At 36.8% G+C, this 23,188-nt stretch overlaps 2 protein-coding genes and 1 pseudogene across 2 annotated transcripts; all 3 read left to right on the top strand.

The window, feature by feature from the left end:
* The first annotated feature begins 9,944 nt into the window (after positions 1-9,944).
* LOC114754631 (IQ domain-containing protein IQM2-like) lies at positions 9,945-14,220 on the top strand. The gene is made up of 11 exons (XM_028943425.1): positions 9,945-9,994; positions 10,455-11,031; positions 11,126-11,188; positions 11,345-11,410; positions 11,559-11,647; positions 11,758-11,845; positions 12,027-12,087; positions 12,211-12,257; positions 12,362-12,457; positions 13,602-13,659; positions 14,087-14,220. The coding sequence occupies exons 2-11, from the start codon at positions 10,456-10,458 to the stop codon at positions 14,218-14,220; spliced, it is 1,278 nt and encodes a 425-aa protein (XP_028799258.1). The 5' UTR covers positions 9,945-9,994; position 10,455.
* A 105-nt stretch (positions 14,221-14,325) lies between these two features.
* On the top strand, positions 14,326-16,039 carry LOC114754619 (BTB/POZ domain-containing protein At3g09030-like; annotated as a pseudogene).
* Positions 16,040-21,558: 5,519 nt separating this feature from the next.
* LOC114754630 (L10-interacting MYB domain-containing protein-like) lies at positions 21,559-22,630 on the top strand. The gene is made up of 2 exons (XM_028943424.1): positions 21,559-21,876; positions 21,959-22,630. Exons 1-2 carry the CDS (start codon positions 21,559-21,561, stop codon positions 22,628-22,630), a joined length of 990 nt encoding a protein of 329 aa, XP_028799257.1.
* Positions 22,631-23,188: the final 558 nt, after the last annotated feature.

Below are 23,188 nucleotides of genomic sequence, written 5' to 3'. Positions count from 1 at the left end.
CAGGGGACTTGTTATGACTTCTGTTTTTCTACCTTAATGTTGTATTATGTATTATGTGTTATGACGATGTATTTAATGACTAGGTTTAATGTTATGTGTTTCGTGACTATGTTTAATGACTAAGTTTAATATTGTATGTTTCATGACTATGTTTAATTATTATGTTAAAGTTTAATGATAATTTGTGTATTATCTTTTCTTTTCTTTTCTTTTTTGTGAAAATTTTTACTTACCTTTAGTATTTATCTATTCACAGGTAACACACATTTATTATGTCTGATTCAACGGAGGGTTGGGGCGAGGGTTGGGAGGATGATTGGGGAGATGAATTGTCTCAATTAGTTCCCGCTTTACATGAACAGACAACACAATTATCAGAGCTAAGTGTGTTAATGGGTCAGTATGTGACACCTTTTCTGTGTAAACAGCCATGTAGAACTAGTGAACAGACTGGTTATTTGTGGGTTCAAGAACTTTTAGACGGGCATGAAGGACGGTCTAAGGATATGTTTCGAATGGACATAGAGACATTTCATCAGTTATGTTCTAAATTGGTTGAACATGGGTTACAAAATACTAAGTACATAGGTGTCCATGAATCTGTTGCCATGTTCTTGAATACAATTGCGCATGGTCAGTGTAATAGGATGATTCAGGAAAGGTTTCAGCGTTCAGGAGAAACTGTCAGTCGGCATTTTCATAGAGTGTTGGCTGCTTGCCTCAATTTATCTCGAGAAAATATCAGGCCAACTGATCCTACATTTTCCTATTGTCACCCAAAAATAGCAAATGATCCACGATACTTTCCATTTTTTAGGGATGCAATCGGAGCAATTGATGGTACCCACATACATTGTACGGTTAGTCAAGCTAGGCAAGACAAATATATCAATAGGAAGGGATTTCCTAGTCAAAATGTCATGGCCGTATGTGATTGGAATATGTGCTTCACATTCGTGTTGGCGGGCTGGGAAGGTAGTGCACATGATGCTCGTGTCTTTCATTCTGCTATCTCAACTCCATCCATGAATTTCCCTCATCCACCTGAAGGTATATTTCTTTAATTTCCAAATTAATTATTTTTAAATTCAGCTTCACTTGTATTATTTTCACCTTAACATACTTGAGTCATGATTTTTTAGGAAAATATTATTTGGTTGATGCTGGTTATCCATCACAAATGGGATACCTTGGCCCGTACAGACGTGAACGCTATCATCTCCCAGACTTTAATCGTCACCCAGGATTTACAAATCAGAATGAGGCCTTCAATTATTATCATTCAAGTTTGAGATCCGCTATTGAAAGAACTTTTGGGGTGTGGAAGAAAAGGTTTGTAATCTTAAAAAATATGCCCAGATTCAAGTTTCAAACACAGGTCTGCATAGTTTGTGCAACAATGGCTGTCCATAATTTTATCAGGCAAAATTCTCCAACTGATGATCACTTTGTAGAAGCTGAACATGGAAGTGTAATAGATGAAGACAATAATCATGCAGCTGGTGAGGCATCCTCGTCAAGTTTAACATCTGCCGCACAAATGAATCGTGTTCGTGACTCAATTAGGGACCAAATTGTGCAAAGCTTACTATCTAATTAGTTATGTGATTTCATTTACTTTAATTAGAGACCAAATGAATTTTAATTTATATTCATGTTTGTCCATTATGTATACTTCATTAATTATCTATGATGTGTTTTTAATTTTTTTCTCCGTAATAAATATTTTTATTTCATAATTTCACAAATAAACTATTTATGTTTTATCATAATAATTTTATACTTTTTTTAAAACTATTATCAAATTAAAAACATAAAATTTTAAAAACTACTATTCAATAAAATCCATACCCTTTTTAGTCATTTTACACCTAAACTAACTTTTTCATTCATCATCCAAACAACTTTCAGCTTTTTCAACTGACTTTTCAAAAGCACCTATCCAAACATACTCTAACTGACTTTTACTCTAACTTCAGTTACAAAAGTCAGTTGAGCTAGAAGTCAGTTTTGCCCAACGCCAATCCAAACATACCCTAAGTCGGGTGATTCAGTTCACGTGCTTCTCTCTTCCAACTACTTTCCTACTGCACATGCATTGTTTACATATTACTCCTATTACTATTACTGTTAATAACATCTATAATAATTGTTGCTGCCAGGAATAAATAAATAAATATTCCAAGCCATAGAACGGCAATGCCCATTTTTATGCGTTGACAACGGTATCTAACAATAATTATTTCACGATTAAGTTTTGGTAAATGATTTTCTGTCTGAAGCATGCAGCACAAACATTCACGGTTTATAATATTATGAGTTCTGGTAATAATTTTGTTTATATGTCACAATTTTATGATGAGATCTTCTCCAAAAATGGTGCGCCGAAGGGCAAATAATCTTAAATATTTATTTCTCATCAAGTTATTTTAGAACAAAAAATTCTCCCATTCAACTTTTGTAATGATCATTAGATTTTAATAATCTCTTTTTTTTTCCCATTCAATGTGATTTTTTAACGTCTGTATTACAAAAGTACTATATTTTTTAACTCTGAAAGATTCTGATTTTTTTTAATTTAATTAGAACGATTTATGCTTCAAGTTTCAATATCTTTAAAATGTATGAATAAAGTACTATATAATCATTTTGTATTTTTACTTCATTTAAATATAAATATTAAACAAAACTTAAGTAAAGGTAGTTCGTTCTTTGTACCCAAACATGAACAACCAATGATACAAACCCAAGCAAAGAGTTCATTCATTTTTGGTTATTTTGGATATCATACCTAAGCTTTTGACGAAGACAACTTACACACTGTGCAGAATTTTTGGGGTGTTTGAATAAAAAAAAAATCATAATTTTAAAAAATAATTTTACTAGATAAGTAGATATTAAGTCAGTGAAAAAAGCTCTATCTTAAATTGTGTAAAAGTATTTTTTAAAAAAATGGTTTTTGGGTGACCCAAACACCTCTTTTATGTGAGATAAGTAAGATTTACATTAAAATTGAAATAGTGGCATGAATCCTCTGAATTAAATCTTCACTGGAATAAAATAGTGAATCTTCTGGACGCACTCCAATGAAGAACCAGTAACTCACTCCAACTTCAAAATTTTGTAAGCAGTGCAGGCTGATCAACCTTCCTTTGCTTTCCAGTTATGGGAAGCTTCTTCATATAACTGCTTACAAATTTACAATTAAAAATGTCGATGAACCAAATAAATCAGTATTTATGTCTTAACTTCCAGACTACATCATAAATTCATTTGCAGGGACTATATAACGAGAACACTCTAAAATTCTAAAGAAAGAAAGGATTTAAAACAGATTGTGCTAATTGTATTGAAATCTTGGAATACTTATTTGGTTAATTAACCGAAGTAGGATTTCTCCTGTGTCTAACTTCATTATACCCCTTCTGATTCAAAATATAAGATACACTTTATCATTCACATTTATGAAAAAATTAGTGAAAATTAATTTAAAACAATAAATATGTAAGGCATGATTTTTTTTCCTCCAAATATGCTCTTATTAATAAAAAGAATAAGTAAAAAATGCAATAAATAAATCAAAGAGGAAAAAATATATGTTAGAAGTAAAATTAGAAAAAAAAATTATTAAATGTTTAGACAAAAATGAATATTATCTCATAAAAAAAAACTAAGTTCCTTCAACAAAATTTATCTTATACTCTTATTTTGAACCGGATGGAGTAGTTACTAAAACAAATTCTTCTATATGATATCGTCTTGCAGCTGAGATTGAAAATAGACGACAGATCTGAGGGAAAACGTTGGAGGTGATGAAGCCGAAGATTCCCACCCTGTGACATCGTTTGGAATATATTTAGAGAAAGTCTATAACGTTGTCCCACCGTCAATCTACGAATGCAAGATAATTGGTGAGCCAACGAGTGCAACGCATCGTTTCGTTGCGAGTCTGACGAGTTCATTCAAAGATTATTATTGGGAATTTAATTTAGAAACATAAAAATTTATATTTAAGGTTGTGAATTCTCTTATAAATTTTGTATTGTCTATATTTCTCATGAATAGCTGAATTTGGGTTGCATATCCTTAAATTTTTGTTGTAAATCGTTAAATTTCATTTGTTTATTCACACTAAAACATTTATATTTGGGATTGTGAATTCCTTTATGTTTTTTTATGAATTGCTGAATTTGAATTGTAAATCACTGAACTTTTGTTATAAATCTTCAAATTTCACATACTTATTCATACTTAAACATTTATATTTGTGATTGTAAATTTCCTTATATTTCATTGTAAATCGCTGAATTTCACTTGTAAATTGTCGAATTTTATTTATTCGTTTATACTTGGATACTTGCATTTATTTTGTTGTATATATTTTACTTATCATATGATTAAGTGGCTTAATTGGCTTGATAGTCATATTATTTTTGGTATGCCAAGGATCATCATGAGTTCAAATCCCCTCTTAACCACCATATTTCAAAAAAAAAAAAAAAGCTAGCCAGTGGTCTGATGACAATTACTACCCTTAGATTTTTAATTTTATTTGGTCTATGAAGGTTTACTGAAATTTTAAAAATATTTTTAAGGTCAACTGATATTAATGAAATTTTCCCATTATTATTTCCCAGATTTCCATTGTTCAAGCTGGTCAAAAGCTTTGGACTATCTTCGTGGTGCTCTCCCAATGGATGTGGCAACTTCTGACTCTGATTATGTGGCCTCTCCGGACGGCCCTATCAAGCTCAACGCCGGCGGGAAGCTCTTCGAGCCGTCGCTTGCCACCCTTCGCCCCGGGGGTCCCGATTCCCTTCTCACCGCTCTCTCCCTCTGTAACACCTGCGATAACCACCCTGTTTTCATTGACCGGGACCCCAAGATCTTCTCCGTCCTCTTCTCTTCCCTCTGCCGCTCGTCGTTTCTCCAGGCAAGAACTTCCCGATGAAGCCCTTTACTACGGCATCGACGCCCAACTCAGGTCGCCCATGGCGGCGCCACCGTTGGATGGGATCGACGGCTCTATCACCGCAACAATTCGACCGGCGTCTGAAGGCTTGTCTCCCACTTTCACCGCCGCCGAGGTCGACAGATCCATTTGGATAGCGGACGGTGGTCAGATTTCTTGCTACGACTGAAATCTCAGCCACTCATGCACCATTCGGACTCATCTAGATCAAACTGATTCGATTTGCCAAGCCTGCACTCCTAATCTTATACTCACGGATCTCCCATACGTTTCATGCTCAGTACTCACTTATTTAATTAAAGTCATGCAATGATAGTTCTGATGCAGTAGTTAATCCATTTCGTTTTTAGTTTTAATTTCCTTTATTCTCTTACTCAACTTTGTTCCTTTTTCTAACTTCAAAAGAGCGAACAATAAAATTTGCCCGTGCATTATAATCAGCTTTCTATTTCATTTTACCCATTCATAGAATTTGTCTTCATGACTCTTAAATATGATATGATTTTTCTATTTTTTTTCCATATTATGCGGAAAGTATATTAAGATAGTCTTATCAGTTCCAAGCATTTCCATAAAGATTCAGATTTATTAATTTTAAAAAGTAATAGTAGTTATGTTAATGAATAGTGAAAAATGACGTACTAATATGCATACACATTCTATAAAAAATTATTGATAAGCAGAAAAATGACGACACTGTTTCATTCATTATGAACATCTAACCCAGTTAAGTGGCTCGGGAGGCAAATATATATTACTTGTTCTTATCTCCATACACTCTTTATATGTTCACACACAAACAGTTTTTACATGCCATTCTCATAGTTTTTAGTCGCTAATCTCGGCCTTGCAATTGATGTTTTTCCGTCAAGAATGACCACTTCTGAGTACTAATCTTCCATGCACGCACACGCACACACTAATTACTTATAGATTCACGATGAATCAGCATTACCTTGTTTAAAATACGTAGTGATGCTAAAATGAGAACTGGTTCCTTTTGAACATGTAGCAACCACTTTCACATGTTAAAAATATCCTGAGCTAACAAAGTAGCTTGATTTTACACATCTCCGGGTGTTTATAAACCCTAAAAAACACTTAAAATAAATATTTTTATGTAAGTTAAGAAAAAACTCCTCTCATATATTTACTTAAAATTACTTTTAAAAGGCTAATCCTTATGGTGATAAATCAAACACCATTTCGTTTAGACAATAGTCTGGATGACAGCTTCTTGTTATGCTTTTGGCCTTTTGCTAAAAATTTGATTCCTTTCCCAATTTCCTCTCTGTGTGACTCTCACGTGGGGAAGGAGTGGTAATAAGAGATGAATTATTGAAGGAAAAAAACCGCGTGAATCCCAAAACCCTAATTCGGCGTTACGATCCTCTTGTGGTTTGCAACGATTCTGGGCATTCAGTGTGGGAAGGGGGGGCATTTGATTGAGGTTATTAACAGAAATCTGTGTACAATCTCGGTTATACTCTGCTTCTGGATTGGGATCCTTTTTTGGCGACTGGAATTTGAATCCTTGTATTCGAGGAATTAAACACATCTTACCTTTATCCCATCTTCGTTTCTCTATGATGCTTTGCCCAGGTTTGGCCTGTCTCTCTCTCTCTCTCTGTTTTTTTTGGGCAAAACTTAATTCACTAGTGCTTAGTTTACTTTTATTTTCAATCAGATGTTTCTAATTTATTTTACTTGAATTGAACCCTTTATAATCTATGTTATAGGCATCAATCCCTCAGTTAAAAATCACTTTAATGTTGTTAATTTCAATTTATATAATCTCATTCATTTTATGAAATTTCTATGATTTATTTAACACCGTTTTATAGTATTATTGGTATATTTCTATAAATGAAATAATTTCATCAAATATATAAATTAAAATTAACAACTTAAATAATAAGGCGATAATTTTTTAAACAAAAGTTATAAAAACCGATTTAAAATTAAGATATAAGTGGAGTGGTGGACTAGGCTGTTTCAGATGTCCAGAAAAGAACAGAATGGGAGATCTTGTATATCATCAGTCCAGGATTTGGAGATATGTGGGAAGCGTGTCAGCCATAAATGGCCTGGTGGTCTCAGCTCCACCTACAAGATCTCATTTGGAAAGTTTGGCATAGGCGGTCTCCTTGTTTATCTATTCGTCGGTTCAATGACATGGTGCCTCATCTTGTAGAGCAAGAGAATTCGAGTTTCAGAGAAATTCCAAGGCCCTGTGGCAGCTCTAATGTTTGATGTGATCTGTTTGATCTCCTTGGTGAATGACAAACTTGTGCCTGCAAAATCAGATGCATTGAGCATTATCTCGTATGGTTCATTTGCCTTGATGTCGCTGTCCCTGTCAAGGAATTTTGTGCTTGGATTCAAAACTGGCTTCTCCACTTTTTTCCTGTCCTTGTTTGCCACAGAACTTTTAAAAATCAGGTGGATCCTCTTACCCATCGCGTTACTTTTCTGCTCGCTCATCATTATTCTTCACCACTACTCAGAATCCCTTCTGTACAGTTTGGTTCCATCACTCCAAATGGCCATCTTCACCCCCAGCACTGATAGAAATTGGCGATGTGGATGTCTTAATTGGGTTTTGCAGCAAAATATTCAAGCAATTGATCCCTGACGTGAAACGTCAATTGTTACCTGACTAACATGTGTTTTATCCTTGTAGATTTCGGCTTTTGCAGAGCCAAGATTCCCCAGAGATGGGAAAATGGAATATAAGTATTCAGTTTGCCGGTCGATATACCTCTCTAGTCTCCTATTAAATGATTAACGCTTATTATCACTTCCATATATACATACACATCATTCTCCAAGTAATGGACAAGAGCAAAATAACGAAGAAGAGGAAGATCGTTCGTCTTTGCCAGCTGTGGGTGATCAAATCCAATATTAATTAATATTTATTTGGTTGATCAGACATTTCAGTATTGTGTCAATGGCTTTCCATTTTGTTGCAGGAATCATGGGACCAAGATCATGTTTCATCAGGAAACAACACGCTCACAATCCATAACGTCTGGATGCACAGTTCTACCGATCCTGAACTAGTTCAGCAGCGTCACGACGGGCAAAATCAAATTTTTATGGATACCCCAAAATCGAAGAAAACAATCACCAACAGGCAAAGACCATAAAACAGCAGCATTCAACACAAACCAGCAAAAACAAAAGCAAGTGAATTTGGTGAAGTTATTATTATCATTATTATTAATTAATTTAAAAGTTGAAGAGTTTTTTAGGCATAAGATATGATTTACAAGAATGTCTACGTTTTGTGCATGAGTTGTTGGTGGGAGTAATTGAGTAGGAGGAAAATGGACTAATTGGAATGACTGAGTAATTAGAGTAATAGGAGGAGGAGGAGGTGGACAACACGTGGACGAATTTGACGAGGAAAGATAAGTAGGCCATGCGAGCTGGAACAGATGGGAGGATTGCATTAACGAAGTAGAAGGAGAAGAATAAGAAGACTCGAAAGCTTGAAATTAAGTCATAGCAGATAGGGACAAGAGAAGTACGCAAGTACGTGGTAGATTCGATATTCTTTTGTATTATCAATTTAGTGGGTTCCCGATTGAGTTTGTAAATGTTTAGAATATGTATATGTGAATAAATATTGCAATAAGCCAATAAACATACTCATATTTGTGATAAAGTAATTAATAATCTAAATGATTGTGCTTTTATTTTGTTCTTGTGATATAAATTAATGCCAATTGTATATTTGGAAAACTGGGGATAAATTTTTTATGGAGAAATTAATTAGCAAATGGTCCTTATGGACTTTTGTACAACTCAACTTTCATTACATGAAACTTTTTTTTTTTGGTAACCCATCTTTTTTTGTCTGCAATTACCATTTTTTATGCAACTCAACTTCCCTTTGTGTAGCTAAACTTTTTTTTGGTGTGCAAGCTATCTTTTCTATATATAACTTAGTCTTTGTATATATATCCAAATAATGTTTTGTGCAAATCATCTCTTATTTGTGCAACTTAATTTTTTTTTTTGTGCACCTTATATTCCTTTGTGCAATCCATCACTTTAGAAACTGTTTGCCAATTAAATTTCTAATAAATGATTTATTCTCAATTTTCCATGGTATATTCTCTATCCATTGCATGCTGGATTTATGACTCCCGAAATCTTCTACAGCCTTCATGGTCTTCAAGATTTTGCAAGGGTAGTTTTAGACTGCTACAGGGTTGAGCAGTTAACAATGTCCAGTTTGAGTGAACAAAAACAGAGAAGGACCTCAATTGTAACACTAGTTGCGGCCTAACTTTTTTTTTTAGTAGATACACGCATACTTCTGTCAGAAGCAAACCTGTTTAAGGCACTATAATGTGGCCTAACTTCTTGATGATTCTTAGTTTTTTAACAATTACAAGTGGGTTCAAAAACTTTGATTGATTTTCTCTTTGCTTGTACGCTTTGAGCCGAACGTTAATGGTCCATTAACTACAGGAAAAAAAAAACAAAAAGGCCTAAGATACTCTTCTATTATTCTTTTTTTTTTTTCCTTTTTCCTTTTTTTTATTGGGGGGAGTGCATTGGTTCTCTTTCTTCAGGGTGGGCACACATAAGCCCCTACCTGTAATTATGTTTATTACTCGTGCTATCTAATCTATCATTACAAGCCAACGAACAAGACAATGTGAAGATTGAAGAAATTAGTGGATTGTCTGGTTGTGGCCTTTGAGAGGAGTAGTTGAGCCCCTTTGGTTTGGCTTGGTTTGTTTTGTTTTTCCTTTCAAACGCAAGTATGCTTAATATAATAGTGATTTTACATATTTTATTGACAAAGCAAAGAGCCAACGACCAAGTCAGGGTTGTACTTTTGGGCCTCTGCCACCGGAGTCAACAAGTCGATACCTTTACCATTCCTTACTCGGTTTCTCTCCGCGTCAATTCCGAGGCCCTTATTCAGAGTTACGCTCCTCTTGTTGGAAGACGATTCTCTGGGAATGGGCAGTGTGGCGTGGGAGGGAGCGTTTGATTAAGGTTAGTAGTAGGTCTCTTTGATGATTTATTTGTTGGGTCTGGAACAAAAATCCTAGTACAATCTCTGCTATATTAAGATTTCAAAATTCCTGACAAATTAAACACTTCTGATCTCTTCCCCATTTGTTGAGTCTCTGTTAAGCTTTTGTGGTGCCTACACAAGTGTTTAAACGCCAGTGTTTAATTTACTTTATCTTTGAATCAGATCTTTTTAATTTATTTTGTCTGAATTCAATCCTTTGATTTATTATAGGCATCAATCCTCGGGTTAAAAACCATTTTCATATTATGAATTTTAATTTATAGAATTTCATTCACTTTATGAAATTTTTATCATCTTATTTAGCACAGTTGTAGTATTGGTTTATTCCTATAACTGAAATTTCATCAAATTTATAAATTAAAATTAAGAAATCAAATAATGAGGGTCTCATTTTTTTGTTAAATAAATTATGAGCAGGATGAGAGATCTTGTATGCCATCGGGCCATGATTTGGAAATTTGTGGGAAGTGTGTCAGGCATAGCCGGCCTGGTTTGCTTTGGTTTCAGCTCCACCTACAAAATCTCATTTGGAAAGCTTGGTATTGGCGGTCTCCTTCTTTATCTATTCGTCGGGGTAATCATATGGAGCCTCATCTTGTGGGGCAAGAGAATTCGAGTTTCAGAGAAATTCCGAGGCCCTGTGGCAGCTCTAATATTTGATGTGATCTGTTTGATCTCCGCGGTGAATGAAAAACTTCTTCCTGCAAAATCAGATGCTTTGAGCATTATCTCGTATGGTTCATTTGCCTTGATGTCGCTGTCCATGTCAAGGAAGTTTGAGCTCGGATTCGAAACTGGCTTTTCCACCTTTTTCCTGACATTATTTGCCACACAACTATTCAAAATCAACTGGATCCTCTTACCTATTGCATTAGTTTTCTGCTCCCTCATCGTTATTCTTCGCCACTACTCAGAATCTGTAGTACAGGAGGTTGGTCCCATCAGTCCAAGTGACCATCTTCACGTTGATGTTGGTCCTTCAGATGGCAATGAGGTCTTAACAGAGTTTTGCAGCAAAATATTCAAGCAACTGAACCTGTTACTTGAACTAACATGTGTTACATCATTGTGTATTTTCATTTTTGCAGTGGCAAGATTCCTCAGGGGTGGGAGAAGTTTCGGGGCAAAGCCAATTATCACGGCGGGGAGGGGCAAGCACAAAAGCAACTTTTCTTCTTTACCTCTCTCTGAATACACACCAATTACTTTATAATTACAAAGAATCTTGATATTGCTGTGGAGTTTAACTAATAATTTCTTTATTAATTTTTTTTTTTGGTCTAGCTTCTAACTGAATTTTCACTCAGGTTGGCAAAGGTTTGTACAAGAATGAGAAGGCGCAAAGACTAGCCCGGCGACATTGGCTTGAAGCTGTAAGGCCTTGAAGCCTTCTCTGTTCTTATCCATTATTCCAATACGTTAGCCAAGAAGAGTACCCTCTGTGATCTTGAAGCTTTTGAGCAACAGATTTTATCCATATTAAGTGTTGACAATGTTACTTTCTTTTTGTTTCTTGCACAGGTTGACCCATGTCATCGATATGGTCACAATATATTGCTCTATTATAATGTCTGGCACAGAAGCCAAAGCAGCCAACCCTTTTTCTACTGGTAAATACTCGTTTTGACCTTAATGTCTTCACTGTAATTACCATGAAACATGGTAGATGAGGAACTAATAAGGATTTGGATGGCTAACTTCCTGCTTTTATTACATTTAGGTTGGATGTAGGAGAAGGCAAAGAAGTGAATCTTGAGAGATGTCCAAGGAGCAAACTTCAACACCAATGCGTTAAATACCTTGGACCAGTGAGTTCTCACTAATATATATATATATATATATATGTATGTTAAACATACGTTTTAATTAGATATAGATTCATACCCAACAGACTTAGCTATAAAGATTCACTTTTTATTTGGCCTGGGTCTATCTAAAAACTGCTGCTGCTATATCTCATATAGCTGATTGATTGTGGTACCAATGCAGAAAGAAAGGGAAGAATATGAAGTTATTGTTGAAGGGGGCAAGCTAGTGTATAGACAAGATGGTAAGGTTCTCGATACTAGAGATAGGTCCATATGGATATTTGTTCTGAGCCCCACGAGGTCTTTGTATGTGGGGCGAAGGCAGATGGGTTTGTTTCATCACTCTAGCTTCCTGGCTGGAGCAGTGCCCGCAGTAGCAGGGAGATTAGCGGCTCATGAGGGTGTTCTTAAGGTACTAATAATATATATCACACAGCATAATCGCTTTCATTCTATTACTTTTTCTAACTTTCTGGTACTTCCACTTGTAAGTGTTGTTGCATTAAAACATTTCAGGTTATTTGGCTTGATAGCGCATACTACCTCCCTACAGTAGAGAGTTTCAGAGAAGTCATTAGCTTTCTTGAGGAGCACAATTTAGATCCCTCCGCTGTCAAAAAACTTAAGAATTTATAATATAGTAATTCATTAGATTAATAGTTATCATATTGACAATACGCATTATGTGATATCTGACATGAATAAAAAAATTTAATAATTATCTATATGTTGCCTTGTAAACATTGTATAGATTGAATTTTATATTTAAAATTTTCTGAATATTAGTATATATTTCATTGATCAGATTTATTATAATATTTAATTACAATACTTATTTGTAAATAAGCTCTTTGTTAGATAACGTCTCTAGTTTTTAACTCAATCCATTTAATATATTGATTCCAACAAATATTGTACGCATTTGAATGATTGCTTAGTTTTTTATTTTAGTGAAAAAGGTATAAAGATCATTCACACTATGCCACCAGGACTCTCCCAATCCTCCTCAATTCTAGTTATTTATGTCCTTATTTGATAATTTTACATTATTTACAGATGAATATGACACTTATTTCTAAATAAGATGGCCTATCAAATGAAACATTACCGACAATTAATTTCTTTAGTTGAATAACCTTGAATTAATTTAAATATGCTAACTATGCAGACAAATGAGATATTTGATTAAACTTAATAAGAAGTGAATATGCAACAACAACTACAATGTATGCAAAGGAGTTTAAGATGTGGTACCACGAGTCATTATTTGTAAGGTAGATCAATTTTTATTGTTTGTTCATGTCAAATTAATCATGACTTGTTATTAAATTTTTAAAACCTAAACATTACTTATTTTCATTAATAACTTTTTTTTATTAATATAGTACTCCTTCGACCCCAAATATAAGATCCATTTTATCGTGTTAATTATATTTAGGACCAGATGGAGTATTAACCATTGCCATTATTATCATATAATAATTAACACCCATCTGATTAGTTACTAATAATTCATTATTCAAATGATAATCCAATCCAATTATTATTAAAATCATTTTAGGGGATATGTGTGAGGTGAGAGATTGTAAACAAGTTTTTTAAGATAAAGTTCAAGTGCAAGAAACTTATTGAAAATGTTGTTCTTAGTATGATGAATTTTAAAACTTGTTCTAATCTTGAACAATTTTGACTATACCATCTAGGAATATAATTCCCACAATATGGTGTGTGGAGAATTTTTCTGTATTATTTATAGGTTATTAGTAAGAAAACCTTAGCCCGTTTCGGATTAGCTCATACCCACACCACAAGAGGTAAGGCTAGACACAGCTCAGAGCCTCATCTTCATCTTTAAATGAAGAACCAGAAACTTACTCCAACTTCGTAATTTTGCAAGGGCTGATCAACGTTCCTCTACTTTCCAGTTACGAGAAGCTTATTCATATCACTGCTTATAGATTTACAACTACAAATGTCGATGAACTAAATAAATATATGAGTATTTACTCTTTCATGCCTTAAGTCTCAGGTTACGTCATAAATTCATTTTTGCAGGACTGGATAGCGAGAAGACTCTAAAATTCCAGGAAAAAGAAAGGGTTTAAAACAGATTGTGCTAATTGTATTGACTGCCGGGAAAATTTACTTGGTTCAGTAGCAGAAGTAGGATGCTCTCTCTGTGTAACTTAATCATATTTGCTATAACAAATTCTTCTATATGATATATGATAACTCTTGCAGCTGAGATTGAAAATAGACGGCAGATGAGAAAAGCAGATCTGAGGGAAAACGATGAAGGAGACGAAGCCAAAGATTCCAACTCTGTTACATCGTTGGGAACGTTTCGGAAAAAGTCCAACGTTGTCCCACCGTAATTGGTGAACCAACCAGGGGAACGCATCGTTTCGATTCGGAGATGTTAATTCAGAGACCATTATTTCCCAGATTTCCATTTTCCAAGCTGGTCAAAAGCGTTGGACTATCTTCGTGGTGCTCTCTCAATGGATGTGGCAACTACTGCCTCCAGTTATGTGACCTCTCCGGACGACCGTATCAAGCTCAACGTCGGCGGGACGCTCTTCGAGACGACGCTTGCCACCCTTCGTTCCGGTGGTTCGGATTCCCTACTCACGGCTCTCTCCCTCCGTGACACCGGCGATAACCACCCTGTTTTCATTGACCGCGACCCCGAGATCTTCTCCGTCCTCCTGTCCCTCCTCCGAACCAGCAGCTCCCCTCCACCGCTCGTCGTTTCTCCAAGCAAGAGCTCGCCGATGAAGCAATTTACTATGGCATCGACGCCCAACTCAGGTCGGCCATGGCGCCGTCACCATTGGATGGGATCGACGCCTCTAGCACCGCAACAATTCGACCGGCGTCTGAAGGCTTGTCTCCTGCTTTCACCGCCGCCGAGGTCGATGGATCCATTTGGATAGCCCACGGTGGTCAGATTTCTTGCTACGACTGGAATCTCAGCCACTCATGCACCATTCGAACCCATCTAGACGAAATTGATTCGATTTGCCGTGTCTGGCCCGAAATTGCGGCTATAGGGTCAGAATCCAACGCGGGACTGCACTTCTACGATTTCTCCCATGGGCGCAACATCGGGACGGTTCAGTGGACTGATCCTTCTGATCCCTGTATCTTCAAGGCCCGAGTGAACGCAATAGCTGGCTCAGAGAGTTCCATTTTTGCGGCGTTTGATTGCCCGCACAGAGAGAATTGTGTCCTTGAAATAGATAAAACAAAGCTTCAGATCGTGTCTCAGCTCGCTAGACAATCTGGTAATCAGGCTAAGCATACGGTTCCTGGGAAGCTGACGTGGGTACCCCAGAACGGCGTGCTGGTTGGAAGTGCAGTTACGAGCGGGGCTTTTGGATACTCTGGCTACATCAGATTGTGGGACCCTCGTTCCGGCGAGGTGGTGTGGGAGACGAATGAGCCGGGTGCAGGTAGAAGCAGTAGGTTTGGGGATTCGTTTGCGTGCGTGGACGTCGACGTGGAAGGCTTGGCTTTGTTCAAGCTCTGCTCTCAATCGGGGGATTTGGCAATGGCGGACATGCGGCATTTAAAAGAGGATCCGTGGATTTATTTGCAAGAAAAGAACCCAAGCTTGGTGAACACCGGGAGAGTTAGCAGCAGTGTGATTCATTGTTACAGGAAGCAGGTGTTTGTCGGGAGAGAGGGTGATTTAGAGGTTTGGTCCAGGCTCGAAGGGATGAAAAATGGCGCAGAAATAGCTGGTGGAGATGCTGAGGGTTTGTATAGAAGAAATTTCGTGGACAAAATAGAGGATTCAGAGAGGGGGATTATTAAGCAGATCGATGGTGGTGGGAACAGGTTGTTTATTAGCAGAGAAGAGGTTGAAGGTATTGAAGTATGGGAGAGTTCTTGTTCTTCTGGCTCGATTTCAGTTTTGTGATCGAGGAATTGTCATGGATATGAGAATTTGGTCTCAAACCGGCTTTATTTAGTTGAGCGTGGTCAGCCTACTTTACAACAGACCCTTTTGCATTATGCCAGAGACTTTTCCTCCCTGGAAACTGCAATTTTAGGTATGGCTTCGAATTCTATCAGCGTGTCACCGATGATTTTATACTTACAAGATACTTTGTCCCCGATGATATTTGTTTTATATCTCTGCCAATATTTCATAGCCAGCTCCAAACTCGAATAAAGGAAGGAAGACGATTGTATTTAGGCCCAGATAGCAAGCGTAAAGCTTGTGAACGGGACAATTTTTTATGGAACCAGATCTGATCTATTAATTGCTTAAAATGGTACTCTATTTTAGCATAATACAAATGACTTTGTCTACCATTCTAGTTTAGCACACCACTATTTGGAACTGTGAATCAATATGCTAAACTTTAAAACATGAGCATATCATTGGCAGGGAGGGATGACAGGGTTTGTCTTCGTACTACTACTCACCGATTGCTCTCTGAAGTATTATTGAATGACCAGAATCTTTCCTTATTAGAGCTCTGGTAGTTTGGTGCCTACAGTATACAAGCTAAGCTTTCTTGTTATGTAAAGTTCCAGTAACTAGACCTTCTTTCTTCTCCTTTTGAAACTAGGTCGTAGACAAACATTGTTGGAAGAAGTATGCTTTGCAGGTGAACAGATGTTTGGGATCTTAGCTTAACCCGTTCTGCTGCCATTGTACATGCCAAAAAGTTCTTAAGATGCGATCTTGATTAAGTTATTCAAACTCATTGTTTTACTAGGATGGTAGGTAACCAGGATTGAGCTCCTCTAGAGTGCAACTGCTCCTAGAGAGTTTCGTGCATGGTAACTGCTGGTCTAAAAATTAAGGGAGCCGGTTTTCATTCATCTGTTGGTTTATATCAAGCTTCAAGCCATTCCTTCTCTGAAAATTTTCAAGAGTTGATTTCATTATCAGCGGTGATCTACCACGCCCCTTTTTGTTTCCTAGATAACCGGAGGCTAAAACACCGACAGGCAGCATCCTATATTTACTAGCTCAAAGTTCTCTTTTGCTATGTGGTTTCTGACACTTCTGAAAGAAATGTTTGTGGAGACTAAAAAATAGTGCTGAAACTTGTAGAATTGCTATACAAATGCCGAAGTGCAATTTCTCTGAGTGAAGTGAGATCAACGGCAGTGGTATTTTGTATGTTGTTCAGCTCAGGTTGAATGTGCATAGTGATTATAAGGTTATAAGGTCCCGCATTGGTTGGATGCTGGTTATTATGGTGAAGGAATTATGAGATCCGAGGTTAACGAATTTTTGTTGTAAAATGTGTGCATATGGGGATGGTATACCATGTTGTAAGCGACAATGGTCATTCTTATGTAAAACAGTAAAAAATTCGAAGGCTAATATTTAAGAATGTCAAACTTTCCTATGACATTTCCATTGGCAGGCAAGTAAAGCAGTCCTAAGTTCTTGTCATTCCATTGTCAACTTGTAGTGCACAAGCAAGGTCATAATTTAGAAGCAGCGTTCTTATGCCTCAAAGTTTACCAGGTTTTCTGTGCATCTAAGGATTTTTGGAAGAATGTCTGAAATCAACCCTCCTCTCTGAAGTGACAATGAATTTGTAGTGCATAGGCAAGTTTCTACTTGCTCTTTCCTGGAAAAATCATCATTCACCTAATATGAGGCTGGATTTTTCATGAGTCGAAAGTTTGAAATTCAGTTGTGTCAAATCAAGTTGATCTCCAAATGAAATGTTCTAGTTCGGGTAATTATTTCAACTTACTTCTCTTGTTTTGTTTTTACCGTTAGAAAGGCAGATATTAGCCTCTTAATAATACAAGCGAAACCGATTCTACGATTTTCATATTTTGAATTAACTTTTTACAAGTTATTTTCTAGTATACGAAATAAATATGTAAGAAGAACTTTGTGGAAAGCACTTTTTTTAAGCAATTATAGGAAGTTGCCCGTATAGAAATTTTCATAGCGCTACTCCGTAAGGCTATTGTCTGCAATCTGTACTTGCCTTTAAAGTTTTCTATATTGGATTTAGTTGTAATGAATTAATAATTAGTTGGTGTCAAGAATGTACTATGTAAATTTATACATTATATTTTTATATACACAAAAATTTAATAATTTAATTAGATTTTGATGTTTAGAATCTTATTGATACTTTTCCCTTCTTTGGATATCATTCCAAACCATGGTTTTGGAGACAAAACCATGGTTTGGACCAAGTGATATCCAAACAGCCTCAGTTTGGACTGATGAAACCATGGTTTCCTGGAAAGTGACAATTTTTCGCTTCTGGAAAATTAAAAACGAGTCGTTGGGACTGTCAGAGGCTATCAACGGTGTATTTGACAAAAACACCTACAAGAATTATTTCACGCTTCGCCTGTTCGTCCTTGGCCGTCGCTCCTCTGAAGACGCCTCTTCACCCCTGCGTCGGAATATGTGCTAACTTTTAAATGCGTTCATGTATATCTTATATATCTTATACCCCTGCGTCGGTGAGGATATATATAATTGTTAATGAATTGGTTTCTTTATTAATACACATGATAATCAATAAATCAATAAATATACCAAATATTTATTTCTTTGAGGTCTGGGTTCGGCATACCAAATATAGCGCCACTTCAATATATTATAAACAAATTTATTTTTTGAAATTAAATTATATTATAAAATTTATCTTTTATGTAATTATCATATTAACTTATGTCCCTTTTAGTAATTTGTACATATAAAAAGTGCTTCTGATAACAACTATCCAAACACTCTCACTTGTCAGAATCACTTTTTCACAAAATCTATTCTTCATAAAATCTATTCTTCTCAGAATCTATTCTCCAGAAGCTATTCTCCAAACCATGGTTTGGTTTCATCCAAACACTCCCTAAGTCTTTCCATTGCCAAACCATGGTTTGACAAAAAATTTGCCAAACACCCCCATTTTTTGTAAAACCAAGGTTTTGGGCAAAACCTTGGTTTTGCCCAACAAAACCTTGGTTTCAGAGAAGCTGGCGGGGCGTAGCTTCTGAGGCAGCTCACAGAGGGAACAAGGGGGGAGTAGTCATTCAGCCGGGGGTGGTAGTCATTCAGCACGGGGGGTAGTCATTAGCTCAAGGGGTACAATTATTTGGCAAAATAAATCATTTTTCTAAAAACATACTTATTTATTTTATTAATATATATACACACTAATTTCTTATTATTTATATTATTTATGCCATATTTATTATATTGTCAAAATATATATTATTAATAAATTTATTACTTCAAATAAACATATATTATGAAATATATATTATATGTAATTATCATTTAAACTTATGTCCTTTTTAGTAATTTCTACATATCAAAAAGCACTTTTGACAATAATTATCCAAACACTCTCACTTTATCAGAATCACTTTTCCAGAAAATCTATTCTTTCAAAATCTATTCTCTTCAAAATCTATTCTCCAGAAGCTATTCTGCAAACCATGGTTTTGTCTCATCCAAACACCCCCTCATCTCCCACTTTTGAAAAACGCAACGTTGGTTGTTTTTAAAGAAAGGACTTAAAAGAAACGAAAAGGACCTTTGCTCGTTCAATGGTGGCGACCAAGTTAGACCAGTTTCCTCATCTATCCCCTGCTACCAAAACAAATTTTAGATTAATCATGATAACATTTTAACTCGACTCACGACCCTCAGGAAACGCACTAATTTTAATTGACAGAAAAAATCTACGCCCCTTCAATTAGTGGCCGGACGAGTTTCTATATTTGATGAATAGCGAGAGAAATATTGGCTTAGTAGGTTTCAACCTTCCATTAATTCAAGCCAACCAAAAAGAGAAGAAGAAGAAGAAGGCAGAGTTGAAAGAGTTATGGAAAAAAATTCTCTTGTGCTTTGAATCAGTAATCCTCAATTGTCCCGACTGTGCAAATAATTCGGCCAGTTGAATAAGTGCATCTTTCTCTTATCCCAATTACCTCGTCGCTTTAGCAAAGAAGATATTCTCATCCGAGCAGGAAATTTTAATGGATAAAGGATGCTGATTGCTCCGTGAAAAGGGGTTATAGATAAAGGCTTCGTTTGGATTACCGTCCGAAACGCTAAACGGCCCTAGGAAATTGTGAAACGGAGGTTTGCATCTGAATTGAGCCAAAATGATTGTTTGGCTGGGACAATTAACGCAACCAGCTTCTGAACCAAATGGTAAACGTTGGAAACGCAGCTGAGAGTTACTTTTGGAGAGTTTGAAACTGAGATATACCGTTATGGAGCATTAATTGCATCTGAAAAATATGACCTACCAGTATTAACCCTCACTCCATTTCCCCTCCCCCGAACGGCCGAACCCACCTTCATTTCCATTTCAGGTCACTCCCTCCGTCCGTAGAGCTCACCCCCAGGCTTTCATCTTCACTGTGACCGACTGCTCTCCCTCCGTCCCTCTCGCCGGCGCTTCTCCGTCCGTGACTGTCACCGGTGATTCTCCCTCCTTCAGTCTCTCCATTTTCTCCCACACGGCCGAGCGTTCTCCCCTACTCTTCTCTCTCATGCTCTCCCGTGTTCTTCTTCCATTTCAGGTGGTCCTCTGGTTGTTCGACCGAGCTCGCAATTTCGTTTGCTGTTGGATGTGCCAGAGATCAGCCGGAGTCGATTTGCTGCAGATCGGTGTGGTCTTCTCCCAGATCTTCATTTCATCCTCAGTTTCTTAGTTTCACCGGATCTGTTGAGCTTCACCGTGCTTCCCGTAGATCCAGCCATCTCTGCTCCATTTGATTTCTGCTAGTCGATTTACCGTGGCTGCCTCAACTCGGACGCAAGTCTTCAACTCTGTTCTGCTCCACTCGATTTACCGTGTCCATTGAAGTCGGCACTTCTCCCTCCGTCACTCTCTTCTGCTTGGGGCTGGTTGAAGGTCTTCAACTCGCAGCTCCAATTCGCAGCTCCGATTCGCAAGTAAGGTCACCGTGTGTGATGCATATATACATATATATATTTGAGCTGGACTGATTGTTGTTCCAATTTAGCTCCAATTCGCAGCTCCAATTATGTTTGAGTTCTGATTGTTGTTCTCCTTTTCGTTTAGATACACTGTGAAAGCAGAGGGAAGTTTTGTGCCTTTCGATTGCTACTGCTTCTGTCCGTTTAGCTTCACCCTGCGTCGAACTTGTCTGCTCCTTTGACATTGGTTTGTGGTTTTAATTCTCTTGTAGTATCTGATGAATTTGCCCATTTTTGATTAACCTTGAATGTGATGAATTTGCCATCTGTGATGAATTTGCTTCACGTACAATGACTCGGTGCTACTGCTTCTCTACGTTTGCCTGTGTTGTTTGTGCTGTTAGGAGCCATTGTAGGAATATAATTCAATCTTGAATGTCATATTTGTGACCGGGGTTTAACATCGAATTTGGTTTCCTTTTTCAGAATATAAAATAGTTTTTTTTTTCTAATTTGTTTTAGCATGTTGTAAATTCTGTTATTTTCAAAATATCATTCTTAAGAATATGTGAGACTTATTATTTAGGGGTTTCATTTAGAATTTTGTGATCTTGGTGAAGAGGGATGTGGTTAGGTTGCCCTATGGTGAATAAAGTGGATAAGATATATAAACATTATTACTTTAAAAATGTATTGATTGATTGCTTCTAAACAGAAAGTTTAGGCACTGTTAATTGTGGGTTTATTCCTGTGTGTTACTGCTTGATTCTAAACTTATTGTGGATTTGATACATTTTTAATTTCATCAAGAACAATGAGTAACGATAGAGGCAAAGCGCATTGGGATGTAAGCACTACTGGTGTTTTTCTCAAAATATGCGTGGACACAATTTATAGCAAACATCGTCAAGGATCCTCGTTTACAAAGCAAGGCTGGGACATCATTCACAAAACATTCAATGAAAAGACAGGGAGAGGATATGAGAAAAGACAGCTGAAAAATAGGTTGGATAACTTGAGAAAAGAGTGGAAGGCATTTGAGCAGCTAATTGGTAAGGAGACCGGTATAGGGTGGGACCCTGAAAGGAACACAGTGGTGGCATCTGATGAGTGGTGGGAGAGAAAGAAGCGGGTATGAACTAGCTTCTGTTAATTTTTAAGCAGTTAATGACTTTTGAAAATAATTTAACTTTTGTTTACTTTTGGCTTTACAGGAAAATCCAGCATACGAAAAGTTTAGGCAGCATGGGTTAAAGTTCCGGACTGAATTGGAAACTATATTCAAGGGCACTATGGCATCAGGACAGGATATGTGGTCACCTTCTTCGACCCAGCCTGAGCCACAGAGGGCTGATCAGCCAAATGATTACCGACCCACAATGGATTGGGAAGAAGGTTCAGGGGACAGTGAAGACGGGCTGATAGGTGTTGACACTGGACGCCGTGCAGGAGTTTCGGATGATTTGGACGGTATCAATTTAACTGCAAACACATCAAACACTGCACCCAATATACCTAGTGGTTCAGGGAGCCAAGGAAAGAGGAAGAGAGGTGGAGGGTTGGATAAATACAAGAAGCAAAAAATGCCAGCGACAAAAAGAATAGCAGATGCAGTAAGCTCGATTGAGAAGGCTTCCATTAGTACAGCAGCGGCAATAAACAAAATCTCCAATAGTGATAACACTACTGAGCTGACTGCTGATTTGTTGAGTATGGAGGAAATTGTCAATGACACTCATCTTTGTGTCATGTGTTGTAATCTGCTGGCAAACAAGACTTTCAGGGACATATATGCTGGTCTGAGAGAAAATCGGAAGGTATTAGTGGCTTGGTTGAAGCACAATGCTGAAAATCCACCGCCGTATGCTGCACCTAAGAATCCTTGAGTTGTGCCAGGGGACTTGTTATGACTTCTGTTTTTCTACCTTAATGTTGTATTATGTATTATGTGTTATGACGATGTATTTAATGACTAGGTTTAATGTTGTGTGTTTCGTGACTATGTTTAATGACTAAGTTTAATATTGTATGTTTCATGACTATGTTTAATTATTATGTTAAAGTTTAATGATAATTTGTGTATTATCTTTTCTTTTCTTTTCTTTTTTGTGAAAATTTTTACTTACCTTTAGTATTTATCTATTCACAGGTAACACACATTTATTATGTCTGATTCAACGGAGGGTTGGGGCGAGGGTTGGGAGGATGATTGGGGAGATGAATTGTCTCAATTAGTTCCCGCTTTACATGAACAGACAACACAATTATCAGAGCTAAGTGTGTTAATGGGTCAGTATGTGACACCTTTTCTGTGCAAACAGCCATGTAGAACTAGTGAACAGACTGGTTATTTGTGGGTTCAAGAACTTTTAGACGGGCATGAAGGACGGTCTAAGGATATGTTTCGAATGGACATAGAGACATTTCATCAGTTATGTTCTAAA

Source organism: Neltuma alba, unplaced genomic scaffold, assembly GCF_004799145.2.
Source record: "Neltuma alba isolate B1F8T4 unplaced genomic scaffold, ASM479914v2 tig00010174_pilon, whole genome shotgun sequence".
In the NCBI taxonomy this organism is placed as follows: Eukaryota; Viridiplantae; Streptophyta; class Magnoliopsida; order Fabales; family Fabaceae; genus Neltuma; species Neltuma alba.
This window is presented reverse-complemented; position numbering and strand designations above follow the sequence as displayed.